This window comes from Salmo trutta, chromosome 19 (assembly GCF_901001165.1).
Source record: "Salmo trutta chromosome 19, fSalTru1.1, whole genome shotgun sequence".
In the NCBI taxonomy this organism is placed as follows: Eukaryota; Metazoa; Chordata; class Actinopteri; order Salmoniformes; family Salmonidae; genus Salmo; species Salmo trutta.
This window is the reverse complement of record NC_042975.1, coordinates 53,477,771-53,502,126: the sequence shown is the minus strand read 5'-3', so window position 1 is coordinate 53,502,126 and position 24,356 is coordinate 53,477,771. Positions and strand designations below refer to the sequence as shown.

The window sequence follows — 24,356 nt, the reverse complement described above, 5'->3', positions numbered from 1 at the left end:
TGGAGTTTTGATCTGGAGCTATGGCCATGCTGTGGAGGGTAGCATCCTGCATATGTACCTTCCGAAAAATCCAAGTTTATCTAACTCCAAATCTATCCTTTTGTAAAAACATGTTGAAAAATGTGAGAGCTGTAACGTCTGCTTCCAACTCACACTCTCAAACACGTAGATCCCCTGAACGCAGTTCACTCTCCAGATACCAATCACCTGTTCACACACCTGTATGTCATTTACACACACTATTTAGTTCAGTTCTTTGCACCCCACCATTGTGAGGTATTGTTTGTGTTGATACACATTTCTTTTCGGAGCGCTGTGTTTCCCGTATATCATAGTTTTGGCCATCCTCACTAACGATGGCTTTTGTTTTCTACCTATTCCCTGCATGTACTTTTGCCTATTGGATTTCCTGTCATCAACCTCTTGCCTGATCTCGCGGACTACGTTACTAGCTTTTTCCCTGCCTGTACTGTCGCCTTTTTGGACCCCCTGTGTATGACCTTCTGTCTGCCCCTGACCCAGCTACTTGCCGCCTCCTGTGGTCCTTTACAAATAAACACCACCCAGAATTATCCATCCGTATCCCATAAGCAATCATTCTGGCTCGAGCTGTTGGCTTCACTCCCATCGTGATCTCTACCCTTGCCACAACTTCCACCCCACAGCCTACCCAGCACCCACAGGTCTCTAGTAACCTTGCTCCGAATGTTGGTAAGAAAACACTTCAGAAGGAAGTTCTGTATATATTAGCATATAAAGTGATTAGAAATAATTGTTCATTGAACCACCAATACTCATGAGTTCGTTTATTTGTTTTATTTTTGTTAAAACAACAAACAGCGGCAGAGGTCGTATTGGAGTTGTTCCACAGGCCAAGGATACAGGAAGCAAGACCTAGGAAAGAGCGGCTGAGTCGGTCTTGCTTCCTGTATCCTTGGCCTGTGGAACAACTCCAATACGACCTCTGCCGCTGTTTGTTGTTTTAACAAAAATAAAACAAATAAACGAACTCATGAGTATTGGTGGTTCAATGAACAATTATTTCTAATCACTTTATATCAGTCGTGACAGCCTCACCTCACGAGATTCCTGGTGGACAAGGCAAACAAACTGAGAGAGAAGGAAGAAAGCAAAGGGAGAAAGAAAGCTCTGACGCTGAAGAAAGCTGTGAAAAAGGTTGTTCCATGTTCCAAAACCACACAACAAACATATTCATTATGAAATTGTGTTTAACCTCTCTAGGGGGTGTGGGACAGTAGCGTCCCATCCGGCCAACATCCAGTGAAATTGCATAGCACGAAATTAAAAAAATACTCAATTGAAATATACTGCTCAAAAAAATAAAGGGAACACTAAAATAACACATCCTAGATCTGAATGAATGAAATAATCTTATTAAATACTTTTTTCTTTACATAGTTGAATGTGCTGACAATAAAATCACACAAAAATAATCAATGGAAATCCAATTTATCAACACATGGAGGTCTGGATTTGGAGTCACACTCAAAATTAAAGTGGAAAACCACACTACAGGCTGATCCAACTTTGATGTAATGTCCTTAAAACAAGTCAAAATGAGGCTCAGTAGTGTGTTTGGCCTCCACGTGCCTGTATGACCTCCCTACAACGCCTGGGTATGCTCCTGATGAGGTGGCGGATGGTCTCCTGAGGGATCCGTCTCCCAGACCTGGACTAAAGCATCCGCCAACTCCTGGACAGTCTGTGGTGCAACGTGGCGTTGGTGGATGGAGCGAGACATGATGTCCCAGATGTGCTCAATTGGATTCAGGTCTGGGGAACGGGCGGGCCAGTCCATAGCATCAATGCCTTCCTCTTGCAGGAACTGCTAACACACTCCAGCCACATGAGGTCTATCATTGTTTGCATTAGGAGGAACCCAGGGCCAACTGCACCAGCATATGGTCTCACAAGGGGTCTGAGGATCTCATCTCGGTACCTAATGGCAGTCAGGCTACCTCTGGCGAGCACATGGAGGGCTGTGCGGCCCCCGAAAGAAATGCCACCCCACACCATGACTGACCCACCGCCAAACCGGTCATGCTGGAGGATGTTGCAGGCAGCAGAACGTTCTCCATGGCGTCTCCAGACTCTGTCACGTCTGTCACATGTGCTCAGTGTGAACCTGCTTCATCTGTGAAGAGCACAGGGCGCCAGTAGCGAATTTGCCAATCTTGGTGTTCTCTGGCAAATGCCAAACGTCCTGCACGGTGTTGAGCTGTAAGCACAACCCCCACCTGTGGACGTTGGGCCCTCATACCACCCTCATGGAGTCTGTTTCTGACCGTTTGAGCAGACACATGCACATTTGTGGCCTGCTGGAGGTCATTTTGCAGGGCTCTGGCAGTGCTCCTCCTGCTCCTCCTTGCACAAAGGCGGAGGTAGCGGTCCTGCTGCTGGGTTGTTGCCCTCCTACGGCCTCCTCCACATCTCCTGATGTACTGGCCTGTCTCCTGGTAGCGCCTCCATGCTCTGGACACTACGCTGACAGACACAGCAAATCTTCTTGCCATAGCTCGCATTGATGTGCCATCCTGGATGAGCTGCACTACCTGAGCCACTTGTGTGGGTTGTAGACTCTGTCTCATGCTACCACTAGAGTGAAAGCACTGCCACTTTCAAAAGTGACCAAAACATCAGCCAGGAAGCATAGGAACTGAGAAGTGGTCTGTGGTCACCACCTGCCGAACCACTCCTTTATTGGGGGTGTCTTGCTAATTGCCTATAATTTCCACCTGTTGTCTATCCCATTTGCACAACAGCATGTGATATTTATTGTCAATCAGTGTTGCTTCCTAAGTGGACAGTTTGATTTCACAGAAGTGTGATTGACTTGGAGTTACATTGTGTTGTTTCAGTGTTCCCTTTATTTTTTTGAGCAGTGTATTTAACGTTCTTGAAAATATGTGTTATACGTCAAAATAAAGCTTAACTTCTTGTTAATCCAGCCGATGTCAGATTTCAAAAAGGCTTTACGGCGAAAGCAAACCATGCGATTATCTGAGGACAGGGCTCAGCACACAAAACATTACGTACAGTTACCAGCCAAGTAGATTAGTCACGAAAGTCAGAAATAGCAATAAAATTAATCACTTACCTTTGATCTTCGTATGGTTGCACTCACAAGACTCCATGTTACACAATAAGTGTTCGTTTTGTTCGATAAAGTCCCTCTTTATATCCAAAAACCTCAATTTTGTTGCCGCGTTTTGTTCAGTAATCCAATGGCTCAAATGCGGTCACGAGGCAGACGGAAATTCCAAATAGTATCCGTAAAGTTTGAAGAAACATGTCAAATGATGCTTATAATCAATCCTCAGGTTGTATTTAGCCTAAATAATCGATAATATTTCAACCGGACAATAGCGTCGTCAATATTAAAGAAAAACAAGAAAGGCGCGCTCTCGGTCACGCGCAGTAATCAGCTCTGAGGACATCCCAGGGTCCACTCACTCAATGTTGTCATTCTCCCTCATTTTTCAGAATAAAAGCCTGAAACAATGTCTAAAGACTGTTCACACCTAGTGGAAGCCATAGGGAATGGAATCTGGGTCCTATCCCTTTAAATGGTGGATAGGCTTTCATAGGAAAAACAGCCATTTCAAAGTAATGGGACTTCCTGGATGTATTTTCCTCAGGTTTTCGCTTGCCATTTCAGTTCTGTTATACTCACAGACATTATTTTAACAGTTTTAGAATCTTTGGAGTGCTTTCTATCCAAATCTACTAATTATATGCATATCCTAGCTGTGTCTGAGTAGCAGGCAGTTTACTATGGGCACAGTTTTCGTCCGGAGGTGAAAATAGTGCCCCCTACCCTAGTGAGGTTAATCAACATTAAATCAGTTATATTCCAAAGAATTTGTTCAATAAATGTATAAATATTACACACTATTGAAAACCAATTTCATTTTAAAAACTGCTGTGATTAAACATTTTTCCTTATTCAAATGGTAATGAGTTTAGTTTAACTGTACATAATTGTCACGTCCTGATCTGTTGCACCTGTCCTTGTGCTTGTCTCCACCCTGACCCTGTACCCGCCCGCCTGACCACTCGGCCTGTCCCTGAGCCTGCCTGCTGTCCCGTACCTTGGCCTCTACTCTGGATTATCGACCCCTGCCTGCCTTGACCTGTTGTTTGCCTGCCCCTGTTACCATAGACATTGTTGCTTCACACAGTCTGCACTTCGGTCTTATCTTGATTCCTGATACATAATGGAGTGTAAGGAAAAGGTAAAAGAAGAAAGATAATTTATGTGCAGGTGAGGTGAAAATAGGGATCTTTCTGTGAAACCCTATGGCAAAATCTTATTTTGGGGTAAATTGCCCCTTTCCTCAAATACATGTGATTAAAAAACGAAATCTGTTAACTGTAGCTACAGTTGAAGTTGGAAGTTTACATACACTTAGGTTGGAGTCATTTAAACTCGTTTTTCAACCACTCCACAAATTTCTTGTTAACAAACTATAGTTTTGGCAAGTCGGTTAGGACATCTACTTTGTGCGTGACACAAGTACTTTTTCCATTAATTGTTTACAGACAGATTATTTCACTTATAATTCAATGTATCACAATTCCAGTGGGTCAGAAGTTTACATACACTAGGTTGACTGTGCCTTTAAACTGCTTGAAAAATTCCAGAAAATGATGTCATGGCTTCTGATAGGCTAATTGACATCATTTGAGTCAAATGGAGGTGTACCTGTGGATGTATGTCAAGGCCTACCTTCAAACTCAGTGCCTCTTTGCTTGACATCATGGGAAATGATGAGCCAAGACCTCAGAAAAACAATTGTAGACCTCCACACATCTGGTTCATCCTTGGAAGCAATTTCCAAATGCCTGAAGGTACCACGTTACAAACAATAGTACGCAAGTATAAACACCATGGGACCACGCATTCATCATACCGCTCAGGAAGGAGACACATTCTGTCTCCTAGAGTTGAACGTCCTTTGGTGTGAAAAGTGCAAATCAATCCCAGAACAACAGCAAAGGACCTTGTGAAGATGCTGGAGGAAACGGGTACAAAAATATCTATATCCACAGTAAAACGAGTCCTATATTGACATAACCTGAAAGGCTGCTCAGCAAGGAAGAAACCACTGCTCCAAAACCACCATAAAAAAGCCAGACTATGGTTTGCAACTGCACATGGGGACAAAGATCATACTTTTTGGAGAAATGTCCTCTGGTCTGATGAAACAAAAATAGAACTGTTTGGCCATAATGACCATTGTTATTTTTGGAGGAAAAAGGGGGAGGCTTGCAAGCCGAAGAACACCATCCCAACTGTGAAGCACGGGGGTGGCAGCATCATGTTGTTGGGGTGCTTTGCTGCAGGAGGGACTGGTGCACTTCACAAAATAGATGCATCATGAGGTAGGAAAATGATGTGGATATATTGAAGCAATATCTCAAGACAGTCAGGAAGTTAAAGCTTGGTCACAAATGGGTCTTCCAAATGGACAATGACCCCAAGCATACTTCCAAAGTTGTGGCAAAATGGCTTAAAGACCACAAAGTCAAGGTATTGGAGTGGCCCTCACAAAGCCCTGACCTCAATCCTATAGAAAGTTTGTGGGCAGAACTGAAAAAGGGTGTGCGAGCAAGGAGGCCTATAAACCTGACTCAGTTACACCAGCTCTGTCAGGAGGAATGGGCCTCTGGCCGGGTTTAATTTAAACCTTCACTTAGATCTAGATTAACTCTGATCATCATTCCGGAAATCAGACTAGACTAGGGAAAGTCTGAGACTATTTTAAACCATATCTGATAAATGACATTTCAGTTAGTCCAGTTTAAAACTGCAATTTAATCTAGAATTTTAATCTGTGTCTGCGAAACCGCATGTCTGACTACCTCCAGAGGTATGTGTCTTTTGATTGTGCCCACATTTTTAGACAGGTATAGACAATTAGAATGTGGACAAGATCACAATGTGTCTTTTGATTCTCTACACCTGTCTACACATGCCGGCACATTCAGAATGTGGACAAGATCAGGATAAATGACGCAAGTTAGAACCAGCTGTAAACGGAGCTATAGTGGGCAGAACAAGTAAGGAGGTGGGCAGAGCCTAACACGAGCTAGCAAGATCCTATTGGCGGGTTCTAGCATGTATTTGCATATTTCCGTTAGGGAATGCCTACTCTGTGAAGTGCACGTGTGCAATAAGTCAATTTGTCATTGCACTCCATTTAAGCAAAGCAATTTTTTAAACTTTAGCATAGTGTAAATTCTACAAAACTTAGTCTTCTCTGTTCTTAACTGATTCTAAACTCAGCATTAAAATAAACACCCCATTTTCAGGACCCTGTCTTTCAAAGATAATTTCTAAATATCCAAATAATTTAGCAGATCTTCATTGTAAAGTGTTTAAACACTGCCAATGAACCATAAACAATTAATGAACATGCACCTGTGGAACGGTCGTTAAGACACTAACAGCTTACAGACGGTGGGCAATTAAGGTCACAGTTATGAAAACTTAGGACACTAAAGAGACTTTTCTACTGACTCTGAAAAACACAAAAAGAAAGATCCCCAGGGTCCCTGCTCATCTGCGTGAACGTGCCTTAGGCATGCTGCAAGGAGGCATGAGGACTACAGATATGGCCAGGGCATTAAATTGCCATGTCCGTACTGTGAGATGCCTAAGACAGCTCTACAGGGAGACAGGACGGACAGCTGATCATCCTCGCAGTGGCAGACCACGTGTAACAACACCTGCACAGGATCGGTACACCCGAACATCACAGCTGCGGGACAGGTACAGGATGGCAAAAACAACTGCCCGAGTTACACCAGGAACGCACAATCCCTCCATCAGTGCTCAGACTGTCCGCAATAGGCTGAGAGATGCTGGACTGAGTGCTTGTAGGCCTGTTGTAAGGCAGGTCCTCACCAGACATCACCGGAAACAACGTCGCCTATGAGCACAAACCCACCATCGCTGGACCAGACAGGACTAGCAAAAAGTGCTCTTCACTGACGAGTCGCGGTTTTGTCTCACCAGGGGTGATGGTTGGATTCGCGTTTATCGTTCAAGGAATGAGCTTTACACCGAGGCCTGTACTCTGGAGCGGAATCGATTTGGAGGTGGAGGGTCCATCATGGTCTGGGGCGGTGTGCCACAGCATCATTGGACTGAACTTGTCATTGCAGGCAATCTCAACGCTGTGTGTTACAGGGAAGACATCCTCCTCCCTCATGTGGTACCTTTCCTGCAGGCTCATCCTGACATGACCCTCCAGCATGACAATGCCACCAGCCATACTGCCCATTCTGTGCGTGATTTCCTGCAAGACAGGCATGTCAGTGTTCTGCCATGGACAGCGAAGAGCCCAGATCTCAATCCCATTGAGCACATCTGTGACCTGTTGGATCGGAGGGTGAGGGCTTGTGCCATTCCCCCCAGAAATGTCCGGGAACTTGCAGGTGCCTTGATGGAAGAGTGGGGTAACATCTCACAGCGAGAACTGGAAAATCTGGTGCAGTCCACGAGGAGGAGATGCACTGCAGTACTTAATGCAGCTGGTGGCCACACCAGATTCTGACTGTTACTTTTGATTTTAACCCCCCCCCCCCCCCCCACATTCTTCCATTTCTGTTAGTCACTTGTCTGTGGAACTTGTTCAGTTTGTCTCAGTTGTTGAATCTTGTTATGTTAATACAAATATTTACACATGTTAAGTTTGCTGAAAATTAATGCAGTTGACAGTGAGGACGTTTCTTTTTTTGCTGAGTTTAGTTTAGGAAACAGAAAACTGTATTGTGAACGTTTCATTGATGAGGAAATTAGCATAATTTCATCCAATATCTGTCTTGCTCGATCTTCTCCCACTGCCAGCCACTGGGCTTCCTCTCATATTTGGTGGTGAGTGGAAATGCCAACCAGATGCTTCAGATTTATACATCTGCTGAAACATGTGGCTCTCTGTTCTATCTGTGCTCTGACTAGCTCAAACTGAGAAAATGGAAGGGAGCACTGCCGTTACCTCGCTCTTCATGAATTTAGGACAAACTGAAGTAAAGAGAGGAACTTAAGTAATTAAGTAATGACTTTTAAAATGGGGGGAGAGAGAGTCGTTCCTCCAGACAGTTTGGCATAATGTCAGTGTGTGTGTGTGTGTGTGTCTGTGTGTGTGTGACTCTAGACGGATAAAAAACAACATTTTGGTATGGACATTTCTATTAAGGGCAACCACCATTTTAAAGTAGTCAACTGGGTTGGACTTTCTATGGGTTAAGAAAGGATCACATGAGTCCATGGTCATCAGGAGGGATCAGCCAATGAATTATACTTGTGAGCAAACGTTCCAGAACTGTAGGTGGCAGTAAATTCCCAACCTTGGCTTTATACCTGTTTAAACAACACACTCTAGGTGGCAGTATGCACCCTTTCAGTTTGTTTGCCAACTCATGGAAGTATTAGAAGAAAATTGACGACTTCAAAATGGCGATTGGCTCAATGGCTCTGCCCGTGCGCTCACAGACACCATAATGGGACATATATAAAGATGATATCTCTATCATTCTCTATGCCAATATCCCATAATGTAAAATGTATAAAATCCTCCTTCATTCTTTGATCTTTAAACCTTTGTGGTGATGCTTTCTCAGAACTAAAGGCTGCTACGGTTGTGGCTAGATGGAGAATTAACGTAGCAGGTTAGGAAAATTAACATAGCAGGTTAGGATAATTAATGTAGCAGGTTATGAGAATTATGTTAAGGTTAGGAAAAAGGTTAGGCTTAGCTAACATGCTTTACTCCATCTAGCCACAACTATACAGAAGCAGTTATTTTGAAAGAATATCTTTCATCAGCTTCCATTGCCCTTCAAGAGTTGACCTATTTCCTCATCACTTCTGACCAGCTGAGCAAAGACATCAGAAACCACTGAGCAGAAAGACTGGGCAATGATTGAAATGGTTCTGTAAATTAGTGAGTCTAGTGAAGTTAATTCTACTCCACAATTCTAGATACAAATGATAAATGCATTCTAATTCTACTGTGCTAGCCTTCCTTTGTGTTTAGTGTTCTATCGTGAGATTGTGATGTCACATAAGATGTTTGGAAGTAGAGAACAGAGAGACAGAAGAGTTTCTGTGTCTCAGGGGGATATGAGGGGCAGGAGGAGGAGACCAGTAGGTCAGGACTGTATCCAACCTGGGGCTAACCCACTTCACCAACACCTAACCAACCAGTAAGAACCGGTTTGTAGTGGACTGGGACAGGTCTAGTCTGATTCTGACCACTCCTTCCTTCCATTGGCTGTAAAAGGATTATTAGATGTTGTAGATCAGTCTGATGTAATTGAACCACTATGTAGCCCATTCTTCTAGAATGGGGCCCACATTTAGCATTCCAGAGTTTGCACTGCAGTTGTATACATTTTGACAATTGCACTTTCCAAAGCACAACAACTTTGCTATTGCTAAGTCTCTCTGTGTAAGAACATCAGCTAAAGCTAAATGAAGAGAGGGAGGGATGGGGAAAATGTTTAGTATAATGTAACGCTCCTTCTCCAGCCAGGTGCCAGAAAGAGAGAAGCAGAGGACAGAGATACAGGTGGAGTCCAACGTTGTCGTGGCCGTCAGGTATCTTATTATTCATCACTACTGTATGTGTGTCTACTGATTTGATTTCAGCAAACTGGAGAAGTTATTAACAGGACAATTATAGGAATGGTGAGCTATTGTGTCTGTTTGTGTGTGTGTGTGTGTACAGGGTAAGGCCTCTGACTGAAGATGAGCATAACAGGGGAGATGAGACCATCGTCTACTGTCCAGACCAACACAGTCTACTGGTGATGCCGAAAAGCACATGAACACACATCATGCCCTCTTATGTCTCTCATCCTTCTCTCTCTCTCACACATCCTCTTCTTTCTCTCATCCTTCTCTCTCGCACATCCTCTTCTGTCTGTCATCCTTCTCTCTCGCACATCCTCTTCTCTCTCGCACATCCTCTTCTCTCTCACACACCCTCTTCTCTCTCTCATCCTTCTCTCTCTCATCCTTCTCTCTCTCATCCTTCTCTCTCACACATCCTCCTCTCTCTCTCTCTCTCACACATCCTCTTCTCTCTCTCACATCCTCTTCTCTCTCTCACATCCTCTTCTCTCTCTCACATCCTCTTCTCTCTCCCACACATCCTCGTCTCTCTCATCCTTCTCTCATTCTTCTCTCTCTCACATCCTCTTCTCTCTCACACATCCTTCTCTCTCACACATCCTCGTCTCTCTCTCATCCTTCTCTCTCACACATCCTCTTCTCTCTCTCTCTCTCATCCTTCTCTCTCACACATCCTCTTCTTTCTCTCTCTCTCTCTCTCTCTCTCTCATCCTTCTCTCTCACACATCCTCTTCTCTCTCTCACACATCCTCTTCTCTCTCTCTCTCTCTCTCTCTCATCCTTCTCTCTCACACATCCTCTTCTCTCTCTCTCTCTCTCTCTCTCATCCTTCTCTCTCACACATCCACTTCTCTCTCTCTCTCTCTCTCTCTCTCATCCTTCTCTCTCACACATCCTCTTCTCTCTCTCTCTCATCCTTCTCTCTCACACATCCTCTTCTCTCTCTCTCTCTCATCCTTCTCTCTCACACATCCTCTTCTCTCTCTCTCTCTCTCTCTCTCTCTCTCATCCTTCTCTCATCCTTCTCTCTCACACATCCTCTTCTCTCTCTCTCTCTCTCTCTCTCTCTCTCATCCTTCTCTCTCACACATCCTCTTCTCTCTCTCTCTCTCTCTCTCTCATCCTTCTCTCTCACACATCCTCTTCTCTCTCTCGCTCATCCTTCTCTCTCCTCCTTCTCTCTCACACCCCCTCTCTCCCTTGGCTCTCCTTTCACTCAGTCAACCCTCAATCACACATCCTTTCTCCGCCCCCCCTCTCCAGGTGGGTGCGTCGGGGCAGGAAAGGGCATTTGCGTTTGATGTGGTCCTGGGCCCTGAGAGTTCCCAGCATGCCATGTTTCAAGAGTGTGGCATGACTCGTCTCATAGACATGGCGGTCCAAGGGTGAGAGACAGTCAGGAGGCTCATGGGTAGTGCAGTTGTTCAGGAGAAAATGTTGTAGTCAAACACACATCATAGCTTGTGAGTTGGTAGCGGTTGCATACCGTCAGGGCCTTCAAAGCATTCAGAGAAGGTCTAAGAATATATCAAATAAAAATCTAGATGATTTTGTAGTTCAACTTTGCCGAAGGCGACACACTACTTCTAGTCTTTGGAGTCACTCACTAGCCAGCTAGTTCAAAATCTCATTTTGCTACACAATGCAGAAACAACAGTTGAATGACTAGGGACACCATCATCTTCATCTGTTGTTCTCTATGGCAGGTTCTGCTGTACTGTGTTTGCCTTTGGACAGACAGGGTCAGGAAAAACATACACCATCACTGGGCCACACTCTCTGGTCAGTATTAAGAGGGAGCTTCCTCATACTAGCTAAGTCTGCTCTGAACAAGTGTCAGTAATACCCCTGTTCATCCAGTAGTTAGTAAGGAGAAAGACAGAGTCTTGTCTACATTAGTCCTTTTGTTTCAACAAAAATACAATTATATTAAACAGTTGATCGTAAAAAAAAAGGACAGAGACTCTGAGCTGAAGCATGACTCCTGTCTTCAGAGAATCTTTTAACTTCTTAAGAAATGCATCCTTCCCTATTTCCTTACGTCTGTACTTGACCTCTCACCCTTTCTTGGCTTCCTCTCCTCCAGTTCTTGGAGGGCTCTCATGATGCCTTGCTGGCAGGTCTAATGCAGCGTTCTCTGTCATACCTTCTTCAGCTGGTTGGCCAATCAGAGGAGGGCTTTCACCTCTATGCCTCATACCTGGAGATCTATAATGAACAGGTATGGTAGACACACACACACAAGTTACACACAAAGGCACACACACAATAGTGACTGTGTGTTCAAAATTCACTCGTGTGTATCTATCTAGGTGCATGACCTGCTGAACCCATGTCTGCCATACTCGTTGGCAGTGCGCGGCAGCAGAACCCAAGGGTTCTACGTAGAGAACCTGTCAGTAGTAGAGTTCCACAACCTGGACAGTTTCATGAGAATACTGGAGGGAGGTGAGGGAGATGCATGTATTTGATTATTTTCTCCATTGATATACCACAAATAAAATGTTATTTTTCTGTCTCTGCCTGCACCACTAAAACGTTTTGTCCTGGTGTGTGTGCTCAGGGCCGGCCCGAGGCAAAAGCGACATAAGCGACCGCTTAGGCGGGCCACATTGATTTTGTTAGTCATTCTCACAGATCATATTAACATGGACTAAATGTTTCTCCACCCTATAGCAACATGTGCAGAATCTGTAAAATTGCTAAATCTTCGAACCTCCCATGGAAAGATGTAATTTGTACCCCCTATCTCTCTCCCTCAGTGTAACAGTTAATTTGTACCCCTTTCGCTCTCCCACAGTGTAACAGTTAATTTGTACCCCTTTCGCTCTCCCACAGTGTAACAGTTAATTTGTACCGCCCTATCTCTCTCCCACAGTGTAACATTTCATTTGTACCCCCCTATCTCTCTCCCACAGTGTAACATTTCATTTGTACCCCCCTATCTCTCTCCCACAGTGTAACAGTTAATTTGTACCCCCCTATCTCACTCCCTCAGTGTAGCAGTTCATTTGTACCCCCCTATCTTTCTTCCTCAGTGTAACAGTTCATTTGTACCCCCCATCTCTCTCCAAGTGTAGCAGTTAATTTGTACCCCCCTATCGCTCTCCCTCAGTGTAACAGTTCATTTGTACCCCCCCATCTCTCTCCCTCAGTGTTACAGTTAATTTGTACCCACCTCTCTCTCCCTCAGTGTAATTGTAAAATGTGTACCCCCCCTCTCTCTCCCTAAGCATAACAGTTAATTTGTGCCCCCAATCGCTCTCCCTCAGTGTAATAGTTCATTTATGCCCCCCCATTTCTCCCCCTCAGTGCAACAGTTAATTTGTACCCCCCGTCTCTCTCCCTAAGTGTAATAGTTAATTTGTACCCCCCATCGCTCTCCCTCAAGATAACAGTTCATTTGTACCCCCTATTTCTCTCCCTCAGGGATGCAGAACAGACAGAGCTCCTCTCACTCCCAGAATGAACATTCCAGCCGTAGTCACTCCATCCTAACTGTCCACATCAAGGTACACACACACATTCTTCCATCCCTCTCCTTGCCTCAAACCAGAGACCCTCTGAACACAACACTTGCCTCCCACAAAGCATTGTAACCTATAGCTCCACAAAAGCTGCAGCCTTTGCAGAGCAAAGGAAACAACTATTTCAAGGTCTCAGAGCCAGTGACGTCACCGATTGAAACACTACTAGCGCGCACACCTCTAACTACCTAGCTTTTTCACACCAGTTACACTCACCCCCATTTGACCTCCTCCTTCTCTGCAGCAACCCCATCAGCTGGGCAGAGTCCAACTGATTGATCAAGGTCACAGCACCAATGTAACAGTCTTGTTATTTGTCCATCTCCTTGCACCAACCTGGGTTCAAACCAGGGACCCTTTGAACACATCAACATTTTCCTCCACTGAGCAAGGGGAACAACTACTTCAAGGTCTCAGAGCGAGTGACATCACCGATTGAAACGCTACTAGCGCGCACCACTAAATAGCTAGCCATTTCATACCAGTTACACACACACACACACACACACACTCCCTCTGTCTCTATGGTAGATCTAGCAAGGCTGGGGGGGGAGAGAGTTACCCCTTTCTCCCTTTCTTCCTCACTTCTCTTTCTCTCTCCCCCTCCTTCTCTCTGCCAGGGCATGTCAACCCAGGGGAAGCTGTGCGTAGTAGACCTGGCAGGCAGTGAGAGGGTGAGAGAGGGAGACTCTATAGAGGAATTATTGGAAGAGACAGGCAACATCAACCGCAGCCTGCTCACTCTGGGTACCAGTATTACTGTTGTGTGTGTGTTTTCAGTGTGCGTATCAATGTGTGTTTGAGCATAGTTGTTTTTGTGTGTGTGTTTGAATGCATATTGTTGTCTGTGTGTAATGTTATGTATGTATGCATGTACACTACCAATCAAAAGTTTAGGGTCACTTAGAAATGTCCTTGTTTTTGAAAGAAAAGCACATTTTTTGTCCATTTAAAATAACATCAAATTGATCAAAGCACAGTGTAGATATTGTTAATGTTGTAAATGACTATTGATTTTTTTTTATGGAATATCTACATTGGCGTACAGAGGCCCATTATCAGCAACCATCACTCCTGTGTTCCAATGGCACGTTGTGTTAGCTAATCCAGGTTTATCATTTTAAAAGGCTAATTGATCATGAGAGAACCCTTTTGCAATTATGTTAGCACAGCTGAAAACTGTCGTTCTGATTAAAGAAGCAATAAAACTGGCCTTCTTTAGGCCAGTTGAGTATCTGGAGCATCAGCATTTGTGGGTTTGATTACAGGCTCAAAATGGCCATAAAGACCTTTTCTTATGAAACTCATCAGTCTATTCTTGTTCTGACAAATGTAGGCTATTCCATGCGAGAAATTGGCAAGACACTGAAGATGTCGTACAACGCTTTGTACAGTACTACACCCCCTCACAGAACAGTGCAAACTGGCGACTCCGGGATGCTGGCCTTCTAGGCAGAGTTCCTCTGTCCAGTGTCTGTGTTCTTTTGCCAATCTTTTATTTTTATTGGCCAGTCTGACATATGGCTTTTTCTTTGCAACTCTGCCTAGAAGGCCAGCATCCCGGAGTCACCTCTTCACTGTTGACATTGAGACTGGTGTTTTGCGGGTACTATTTAATGAAGCTGCCAGTTGAGGACCAGTGAGGCGTCTGTTTCTCAAACTAGAAACTCTAATGTACTTGTCCTCTTGCTCAGTTGTGCACAGGGGCCACCCACTCTTCTTTCTATTCTGGTTAGAGGCAGTTTGTGCTGTTCTGTGAAGGGAGTAGTACACAGCATTGTACGAGATCTTCAGTTTCTTGTCAATTTCTCACATGGAATAGCCTTCATTTCTCAGAACAAGAATAGACTGACGAGTTTCAGAAGAAAGTCTTTGTTTCTGGCCATTTTGAGCCTGTAATCGAACCCACAAATGCTGATGCTCCAGATACTCAACTGGCCTAAAGAAGGCTAATTTTATTGCTTCTTTAATCAGAACGACAGTTTTCAGCTGTGCTAACATAATTGCAAAAGGGTTCTCTAATGATCTGTGTGTGTGTGTGTGTGTGTGTGTGTTCTACAGGGAAGTGTATCTCATCTCTGGTGGATCCTATTAAGAGGAATGGCCATATTCCCTACCGCGACAGTAAACTCACCAAGCTGCTCTCTGATTCACTGGGAGGATCTGGCATCACTCTCATGGTATTGTAGATCTATAGTTTGTGTGTGTATTTAAAAAAATCTTTACGTCTGTGGGCGTGTCCCCAAAATAATCTGGTGTATATGTTGTCCTAGATTGCGTGTGTGTCGCCCACCCTGGGCAATCTCCAGGAGACTCTGAACACACTTCGATACTCCAGCAGAGCCAAAAGGATCAAGAATAGACCCATGGTCAAGAGGGTAACTTAACATTTTAGTTTTAAAACATCCTTTCTACCCATTCTAGAAAATCCTTTCTATTTATTTTAGTTGTAGAATATCCTTTCAATACATACTACACATTCCCTTCTACCCATTCTAGAATATCCATTCTACCCATCCTATAATATTCATTCAAGCCATTCTAGAATATTGATTCTAGAAAATCCATTCCATTTCTATAATATTCATTCTACTCATCATATTTCTACACCAGGACCTGCGTGAGAAGTTGGTGGTCAGCCTCCAGAGAGAGATCTGCCGGCTGCGCCAGGAGAACCTATTGCTACAGCAGCACCTCTCCTCAGCCCACAAGACTGGGGCAGGGGGTTCTGGGCTGGAGGCAAAGTACTCTGGGAGTATGAGTTCTTCTCCTCAGCATGCAAAAGACGTGGCCGGGATCAGGACAGGCTCCTCCTGCTCTGAGACCAGCCTCAGGAGCCTGTTGCAGGAGCTGATTAGAGAGAACGACAAGCTACAGTGAGTCTTGAACACAAAACATATAACGACAAGCTACAGTGAGTCTAGAACACAGAACGTAGAACGACAAGCTACAGTTACTGGAACATAAAAATACAATTTACAGTGAGTCTTGAACATAGAACAACATGCTATAGTGAATCTAGAACACAAAACATACACCGAGTGTACAAAACATTAATCAATCAATCAAATGTATTTATAAAGCCCTTTTTACATTAGCAGATGTCAAAGTGCTGTACATAAACCCAGCCTAAAACCACAAACAGCAAGCAATGCAGATGTAGAAGCATGATGGAAGAAACCTAGAGAGGAACCAGGCTCTGAGGGGTGGCCAGTCCACTTCTGGCTGTGCCGGGTGGAGATTATAAGAGTACATGGCTATTTAAGGCCAGATTGTTCTTCAAGATGTTCAAACGTTCATAGATGACCAGCAGGGTCAAATAATAATCACAGTGGTTGTAGAGCGTGCAACAGTTCAGTACCTCAGGAGTAAATGTCAGTTGGCTTTTCATAGCCAGGCATTGAGAGGTTGAGACATCAGGTGCGGTAGAGAGAGAGTCGGAAACAGCAGGTCCAGGACAAGGTAGCACGTCCAGTGAACAGGTCAGGGTTCCCTAGCCGCATGCAGAACAGTTGAAACTGGAGGAGCAGAATGACCAGGCGGACTGGGGACAGCTAGGCGTCATCAGGCCAGGTAGTCCTGAGGCATGATCTTAGGGCTCAGGTCCTCCGGGAGTGGAATGAGAGAGGGAGAGAGACAGAATTAGACAGAGCATACTTAAATTCACACAGGACACCAGATAAGACAGGAAAATTATACCAGATATAACAGACTGACCCTAACCCCCGACAGCATAGATACTGGCGACTGAGGCAGGGGAGGGTTGGGGGACACTGTATCTGACGATACGCCCGGACAGGGCCAACCAGACAGGATATAACTTTTCCAAAGCAGAGCCCCACAGCCCCACACCACTAGAGGGATATCAACAGACCACCAACTTACTACCCTGAGACAAGGCTGAGTATAGCCTACGAAGATCTCCTCCACAGCACGAGCCCGAGGGGGGCACAAAACCAGACAGGAAGATCACGTCTGTGACTCAACCGCTCAAGTGACACAACCCTCCTAGGGACGGCATGGTAGAGCACTAGTAAGCTAGTGACTCAGCCCCCGTAATAGGGGAACCCTGGGACTAAACACCTCCCTCTGCAACTGGATCCTGGACTTCCTGACGGGCGGAAAGGGTGGTAAGGGTAGGTAACAACACATCCGCCACGCTGATCCTCAACACGGGGGCCCCTCAGGGGTGCGTGCTCAGTCTCCTCCTGTACTCCCTGTTTACTCATGACTGCATGGCCAGGCACGACTCCAACACCATCATCAAGTTTGCCGATGACTCAACAGTGGTAGGCCTGATCACTGACAATGATGAGACAGCATATAGGGAGGAGATCAGAGACCTGGCCGTGTGGTGTCAGGACAACAACCTCTCCCTCAACGTGATCAAGATAAAGGAGATGATTGTGGACTACAAGAAAAGGAGGAACGAGAACGCCCCCATTCTCATTGATGGGGCTGTAGTGGAGCAGGTTGAGAGCTTCAAGTTCCTTGGTCTCCACATCACCAACAAACTATCATGGTCCAAACACATTAAAACCTCTTGCATCTAGACGTTCCGCTAGCGGAACGCCTCACCAATATCCAATGGTAGAGCGTGGCGCGAAATTCAAAAACCTTAAAAATGCTATAACTTCAATTTCTCAAACATATGACTATTTTACACCATTTGAAAGATAAGACTCTCGTTAATCCAACCACATTGTCCGATTTCAAAAAGGCTTTACAGCGAAAGCAAAACATTAGATTATGTCAGGAGAGTACCCAGCCAAAAATGATCACACAGCCATTTTCAAAGCAACCATATATGTCACAAAAACCCAAACCACAGCTAAATGCAGCACTAACCTTTGATGATCTCATCAGATGACACTCCTAGAACATTATGTTATACAATACATGCATGTTTGGTTCAATCAAGTTCATATTTATATCAAAAACCAGCTTTTTACATTAGCATGTGATGTTCAGAACTAGCATACCCACCAAAAACTTCCAGTGAATTTACTAAATTACTCATCATAAACGTTGACAAAATACATAACAATTATTTTAAGAATTATAGATACAGAACTCCTTTATGCAATTGCTATGTCAGATTTTAAAATAGCTTTTCGGCGAAAGCACATTTTGCAATTTTCTGAGTACATAGCTCAGCCATCACAGGCTAGCTATTCAGACACCCGCCAACTTTGGGGCTCACTAATCTCAGAATTACTATTAGAAAATTTGGATTACCTTTGCTGTCCTTCGTCAGAATGCACTCCCAGGGCTTCTACTTCAACAACAAATGTTGTTTTGGTTCCAAATAATCCATAGTTATATCCAAATACTTCCATTTTGTTCGTGCGTTCAGGTCACTATCCAAAGGGTAACGCGCGAGCGCATTTCGTGACAAAAAAATTCTAAATGTTCCTTTACCGTACTTAGAAGCATGTCAAACGCTGTTTAAAATACATTTTTATGCTATTTTTCTCGTAAAATAGCAATAATATTCCAACCGGACAACGTTGTATTCATTCAAAGAGGGAAAGAAAAAAATGGCGAGGTCTCGTGAATGCGCATCTCCAGTCTCCTGTAACCAGGCAGTCCACTGACAAACTGAGCTGCTCCTTATCTGCCCAGAGACAGGAGACACATCAATCCGGTTTCTGAAGGCTTTAAAGAGCCAATGGAAGCCTTAGAAAGTGTCACGTAACACCACAGATACTGTAATTTCAATAGAGATGCAACAGAAGGACTACAAATTGTCAGACAGGCCACTTCCTGCTTGGAATCTTCTCAGGTTTTTGCCTGCCATATGAGTTCTGTTATACTCACAGACACCATTCAAACAGTTTTAGAAACTTTAGAGTGTTTTCTATACAAATCAACTAATAATATGCATATTCCCATTTCTGGGCAAGAGTAGTAACCAGTTTGAATCGGGTACGTTTTTTATCCGGCCGTGAAAATACTGCCCCCTATCCCAGACAGGTTAACACAGTCGTGAAGAGGGCACGACAAAGCCTATTCTTCCTCAGGAGACTGAAAAGATTTGGCATGGGTCCTCAGATCCTCAAAAGGTTCTACAGCTGCACCATCGAGAGCATCCTGACTGGTTGCATAACTGCCTGGTATGGCAACTGCTCAGCCTCTGACCGCAAGGCACTACAGAGGGTAGTGCGTACAGCCCAGTACATCACTGGGGCCAAGCTTCCTGCCATTCAGGACCTCTATACCAGGCGGTGTCAGAGTAAGGCCCTAAAAATTGTCAAAGACTCCAGCCATCCTAGTCGTAGACTGTTCTCTCTGCTACCGCACGGCAAGCGGTCCCGGAGTGCCAAGTCTAGGTCCAAAAGGCTTCTTAACCCCTGTGCGGCTCGACATCCAGCGAAAAATCCTATCACCATTAGCATAACAAAATTTAATAAAAAAAAAAATTCCATTTTTTTTTCAAATTATATCGTTTTATAGATACACCTCTCCCGAATCGAACCACGTTGTCCGATTTCAAAAAGGCTTTACAGCAAAAGCAAAACATTAGATAATGTTAGAGGAGTATATCCTAAAAGTAGCCACATAGCCATTTTCCGACCAACCACATGCATCACAAATAACCAAAAAACAGCTAAATGCAGCACTATCCTTTTACAAACTTCATCAGATGACACACCTAGGACATCATGTTACACAATGTATGCATTCTTTTGTTCGATAAAGTTCATATTTATATTTAAAAACAGCATTTTACATCGGCACGTAACGTTGACTAACTATTTTCCCTCAAGTGAATCCGGTGAAACAGTGCTACAATTTACTAAATTACTATTCGAAAACATTTTTAAAATGTAATATTGTCATTCTAAGATTTATAGATGAATATCTCTTGAAAGCACCTGTAATGCCAGATTTAAAAATAACTTTACTGGGTAATCACACTTTGCGATAAAAGGGGATGCGATACTCAGAACAATAGGCTAGCAATAGCAATAGGCTAGCCATCTTGGAACAATCGCATATCAAATCTAGTCTTGTATACTATTGTCAATAATCCCTTACCTTTGATTATCTTCATCCTTAGGCACTTCCAGGAATCCCAGGTCCACAACAAATGTATTTTCGTTCGAAAAAGTTCATCCTTTATGTTCCATTAGCTTGTTGTTGTTAGCGCGTTCTGAAGGCTGAACCAAAAGTTCCGACGTGCGCAGGGTTGCTCTTTCAACAAAATGCATTTTTTTTCTTATTTAGGTTCGTTCAAACATGTCAAACGTTGTATAACATAAATCTGTAGCGCCTTTTTCAACGAGAGCTCCAATAAGATTCGAGGGGGACGATTGCATTGTGTTTCGAAAGGGGAGGGTAACCAGGGGCGCCGGCGTCATAATGGTGATGGCCCTCTCCGTGTGACCACGTTCCACAGCGTGTCATTGTGTCAGTTTTCACAGTAGGAGACTCAAATCACTTTGTAAAGACTGGGGACATCTAGTGGAAGCAAGAGGAAGTGCTCAATCAACCATAGCTCACGGTGTGATTAATAGGCAACGTGATGAAGTTGAGTTCGCAATTCAGAATTCCACTTCCTGTTTCGATCTGTCTCGGGGTTTTGACTGCCATATGAGTTCTGTTATACTCACAGACACCATTCAAACAGTTTTAGAAACTTTAGGGTGTTTTCTATCCACAAGTATTAATTATATGCATATCCTAGCTTCTGAGTTTGAGTAGGAGGCCGTTTAAAATGGGCACGATTTTTTTTCAAAAATCGCTGTAGCGCCCCCTATCCTAGGGGAACGCCAAGAGGTTAACAGCTTCTACCCCCAAGCCATAAGCTAATCAAAGGGCTAACCAGACTATTTGCATTGCTCCCCCCCACCTCTTTTACGCTGCTACTACTCTGTTTATTATCTATGCGTAGTCACTTTAACTCTGCCTACATGTATATATTACCACAATTACCTTGACTAACTGGTGCCCCAGCACATTTACTCTGTATCGGTACCCCCTGTATATAGCCTCGATATTATTATTTTACTGCTGCTGTTTAAATATTTGTTACTTTTATTTTCAATTTTTTACTTATCTTTTTTTACTTAATTAACACTTATTTTTCTTAACTGCATTGTTGGTTAAGGGCGTGTGAGTAAGCATTTCACTGTAAGGTCTACACCTGTTGTCACGTCCTGACCAGTAATAGGGGTTATTTGTTATTGTAGTTTGGTCAGGACATGGCAGAGGGTATTTGTTTTATGTGGTTCGGGGTGGTGGTTTGTTTAGGGTATTTGATTTATGTATTCCGGGGGGTTTTGGGCACTGTTCTATGTTAGTGTTTTTCTATGTTCTGTCTAGTCATTTGTATTTCTATGTTTTGTTAATTGGGGTTGGACTCTCAATTGGAGGCAGGTGTTTTCTAGTTGCCTCTGATTGAGAGTCCTATATATAAGTATGTGTTTGTTGAGTGCTTTGTGGGAGATTGTTCTGTGTATAGCCTTGTGCCTGACAAGCCTGTGAATAGTCGTTGTGTTTTCTTTGTGTACGTGTTTATTTTGGTTCTCCTTCTTGTCCGATTATAATAAAGAAGATGAGTGCACATTTCCCCGCTGCATTTTGGTCATCTCTACAGTACGACAGCTGTTACACCTGTTGTATTCAGCGCATGTGACAAATAACATTTGATTTGAATAGGGTGAGAGGCAGAGAATCCCAGTGGAGAGAAGTGAGCCAGACAGTTTACGATAGTGTCTTTCCAAGCTAGTCGGAAATTTACGTTCAAAATTTCTGAAGGTTTCTTCAGGGCTCGGGTATATTCTGTATGGGAGCAAATTTCTTGTGACAAATGTTCAGTTTTTAGGGGTGCGACTGCATCTTAGGTATTACGCAAGGTTAAATTAAGGTGGTTAACCGATTTTTGTATTCCGACATCCTTGGGTAGGTGGAGGGAGTCTGGAAGGGCATCTAGGAATCTTTGGGTTGTTTGATCAGTTATAGCGCGGCTTTTGATGATCCTTGGTTGGGGTCTGAGCAGATTATTTGTTGCCATTGCAAACGTAATCAAATGGTGGTCTGATAGTCCAGGATTATGAGGAAAAACATTTAGATCCACAATCTTCATTCCATGGAACAAAACTAGATCGAGGGTATGACTGTGGCAATGAGTAGGTCGAGAGACATGTTGGACAAAACCCACTGAGTCCATGATGGCTCCAAAAGCCTTTTGGAGTGGGTCTGTGGACTTTTCTGTGTGAATATTAAAGTAACCAAAAATGTGAATATTATCTGCCATGGCTACAAGGTCCGACAGGAATTCAGGGAACTCAGTGAGGAACGCTGTATACGGCCCAGGAGGCCTGTAAACAGTAGCTATAAAAAGTGATTGATTAGGCTGCATAGATTTCATGACTAGTAGCTCAAAAGACAAAAACGCAGTCTTATTTATTTTTTGTAAATTGATTTTTTTTGTCATAAATGTTAACATCACCTCCTCCTTTGCAGAATGCGTGGGGGATATGGTCGCTAGTGCCACCAGGAGGAGAGGCCTCATTTAACACAGCAAATTCATCAGTCTTGACATGTTTCAGTCAGGCCAATAATATATCAAGATTATGATCTGTGATTAGTTCATTGACTATGACTGCCTTGGAAGGGAAGGATCTAACATTAAGTAATCCTAATTTGAGATCTTTCAATAATGACAGGAATGGAGGAGGTCTTCATTCCTGTGAGATTGCTAAGGTGAGCACTGCCATGTTTTGTTTTGCTCAACATAGATCGAGGCACAGACACTGGAGATAGCTGAACTGACTACACTGACTGTACTAGTGGCAGACTCCACTAAGCTAACAGTCTGCTGCCTGGCCTGCACCCTATCTCATTGTGGAGGTAGAGGAGTTAGAGCCCTGTCTATGTTCATAGATAAGATGAGAGCATCACTCCAGCTAGGATGGAGTCCGTCCCTGGGCTAGGCTTGGTCATGTTTGTGGGTGAGTCCCAGAAAGAGGGCCAATTATCTACAAATTCTATCTTTTGGGAGGGGCAGAAAACAGTTTTCAACCAGCAATTGAGTTGTGAGACTGCTGTAGAGCTCATCACATTACTCGATGCCGACACATCTTTCTAGCTGATTTACACACTGAAGCTATGCTGCGCTTGGTGACCTCTGACTGTTTCATCCCAACATCGTTGGTGCCAACGTGGATAACAATATCCCTATACTCTCTGCACTCGCCAGTTTTAGCCTTAGTCAGCACCATCTTCAGATTAGCCTTTACGTCGGCAGTCCTGCCCCCTGGTAAACAGTGTATGGATGATTATTTTTTTGTCTAATATTGTCAGTAATGGAGTCGCCAATGACTAGGGTTTTTAATTTGTCAGAGCTAATAGTGGGAGGCTTCGGCAGCTCAGACCCCTTAACGGGTGGAGGAGAGACCTGAGAAAGGCTCGGCCTCTGGCTCCGACTCGTTGCTTAATGGGGAAAACTGGTTGAAAGTTTCTGTCGGCTGAATGAGCAACACCGGTTGAGTTTCCCGACATCATTTCTTTCCAGAAGCCATTAGAAAATTGTCAGGCTACAGGGAACTGTGCGGGGGATTTATACTACTATCTGTACTTACTGGTGGCACAGACACTGTTTCATCCTTTCCTGCCTAACAATTGCATCTGAAGCTGTGCTTGCAACATGGCTATTCTCATCATAAGGCGATAGTTCTCCTGTATATTATGAATAAAGCGACTGCAATTAGATGGCATAGTGTTAATGTTACTACTTAGCTTTGGCTGGTGGAGGTCCTGTAGAACCATGTCCAGATAAAGCATCCGGGCTGAAAAAGTTGAATGAAAAAAGTTGAGTGAGGAAAATACTAAGACGTTGATAAATGTTTTAAAAGTAAAAACTGAAAAGTTTGGCAGATAGCAAAGCAGCAACAAACAGCACAACAGCACTGAGACAAGTCCGGAAGTTAATACTGAGTTACACCCCCCCACCCATTAATCTTTGCCTCGATCCTGACAAGTCTCCCAGTCCCTGCTGCTGAAAAACATCCCCACAGCATGATGCTGCCACCACCATGCTTCACCGTAGTGATGGTGCCAGGCTTCCTCCAGACGTGATGCTTGGCATTCAGGCCAAAGACTTCAGTCTTGGTTTCATCAGACCAGAGAATCTTGTTTTCATGGTCTGAGAGTCCCTT

General features: G+C 43.9%; 1 protein-coding gene across 2 annotated transcripts; it reads left to right on the top strand.

Annotated features, from left to right (window-relative positions):
* Positions 1-4,170: 4,170 nt before the first annotated feature.
* LOC115153730 (kinesin-like protein KIF12) lies at positions 4,171-16,265 on the top strand. Of its 2 annotated transcripts, XM_029699321.1 has the most exons (12): positions 4,171-4,256; positions 9,560-9,628; positions 9,759-9,837; positions 10,928-11,049; positions 11,371-11,446; positions 11,751-11,885; positions 11,977-12,112; positions 13,094-13,176; positions 13,812-13,938; positions 15,253-15,371; positions 15,465-15,569; positions 15,805-16,265. In XM_029699321.1, exons 4-12 carry the CDS (start codon positions 11,000-11,002, stop codon positions 16,069-16,071), a joined length of 1,098 nt encoding a protein of 365 aa, XP_029555181.1. In that variant the 5' UTR covers positions 4,171-4,256; positions 9,560-9,628; positions 9,759-9,837; positions 10,928-10,999; the 3' UTR covers positions 16,072-16,265. The 2 variants fall into 2 exon arrangements, with proteins under 2 accessions (XP_029555181.1, XP_029555182.1); XM_029699322.1 differs by lacking the exons at positions 4,171-4,256; positions 9,560-9,628; positions 9,759-9,837 and having other exon boundaries at positions 10,885-11,049.
* Positions 16,266-24,356: the final 8,091 nt, after the last annotated feature.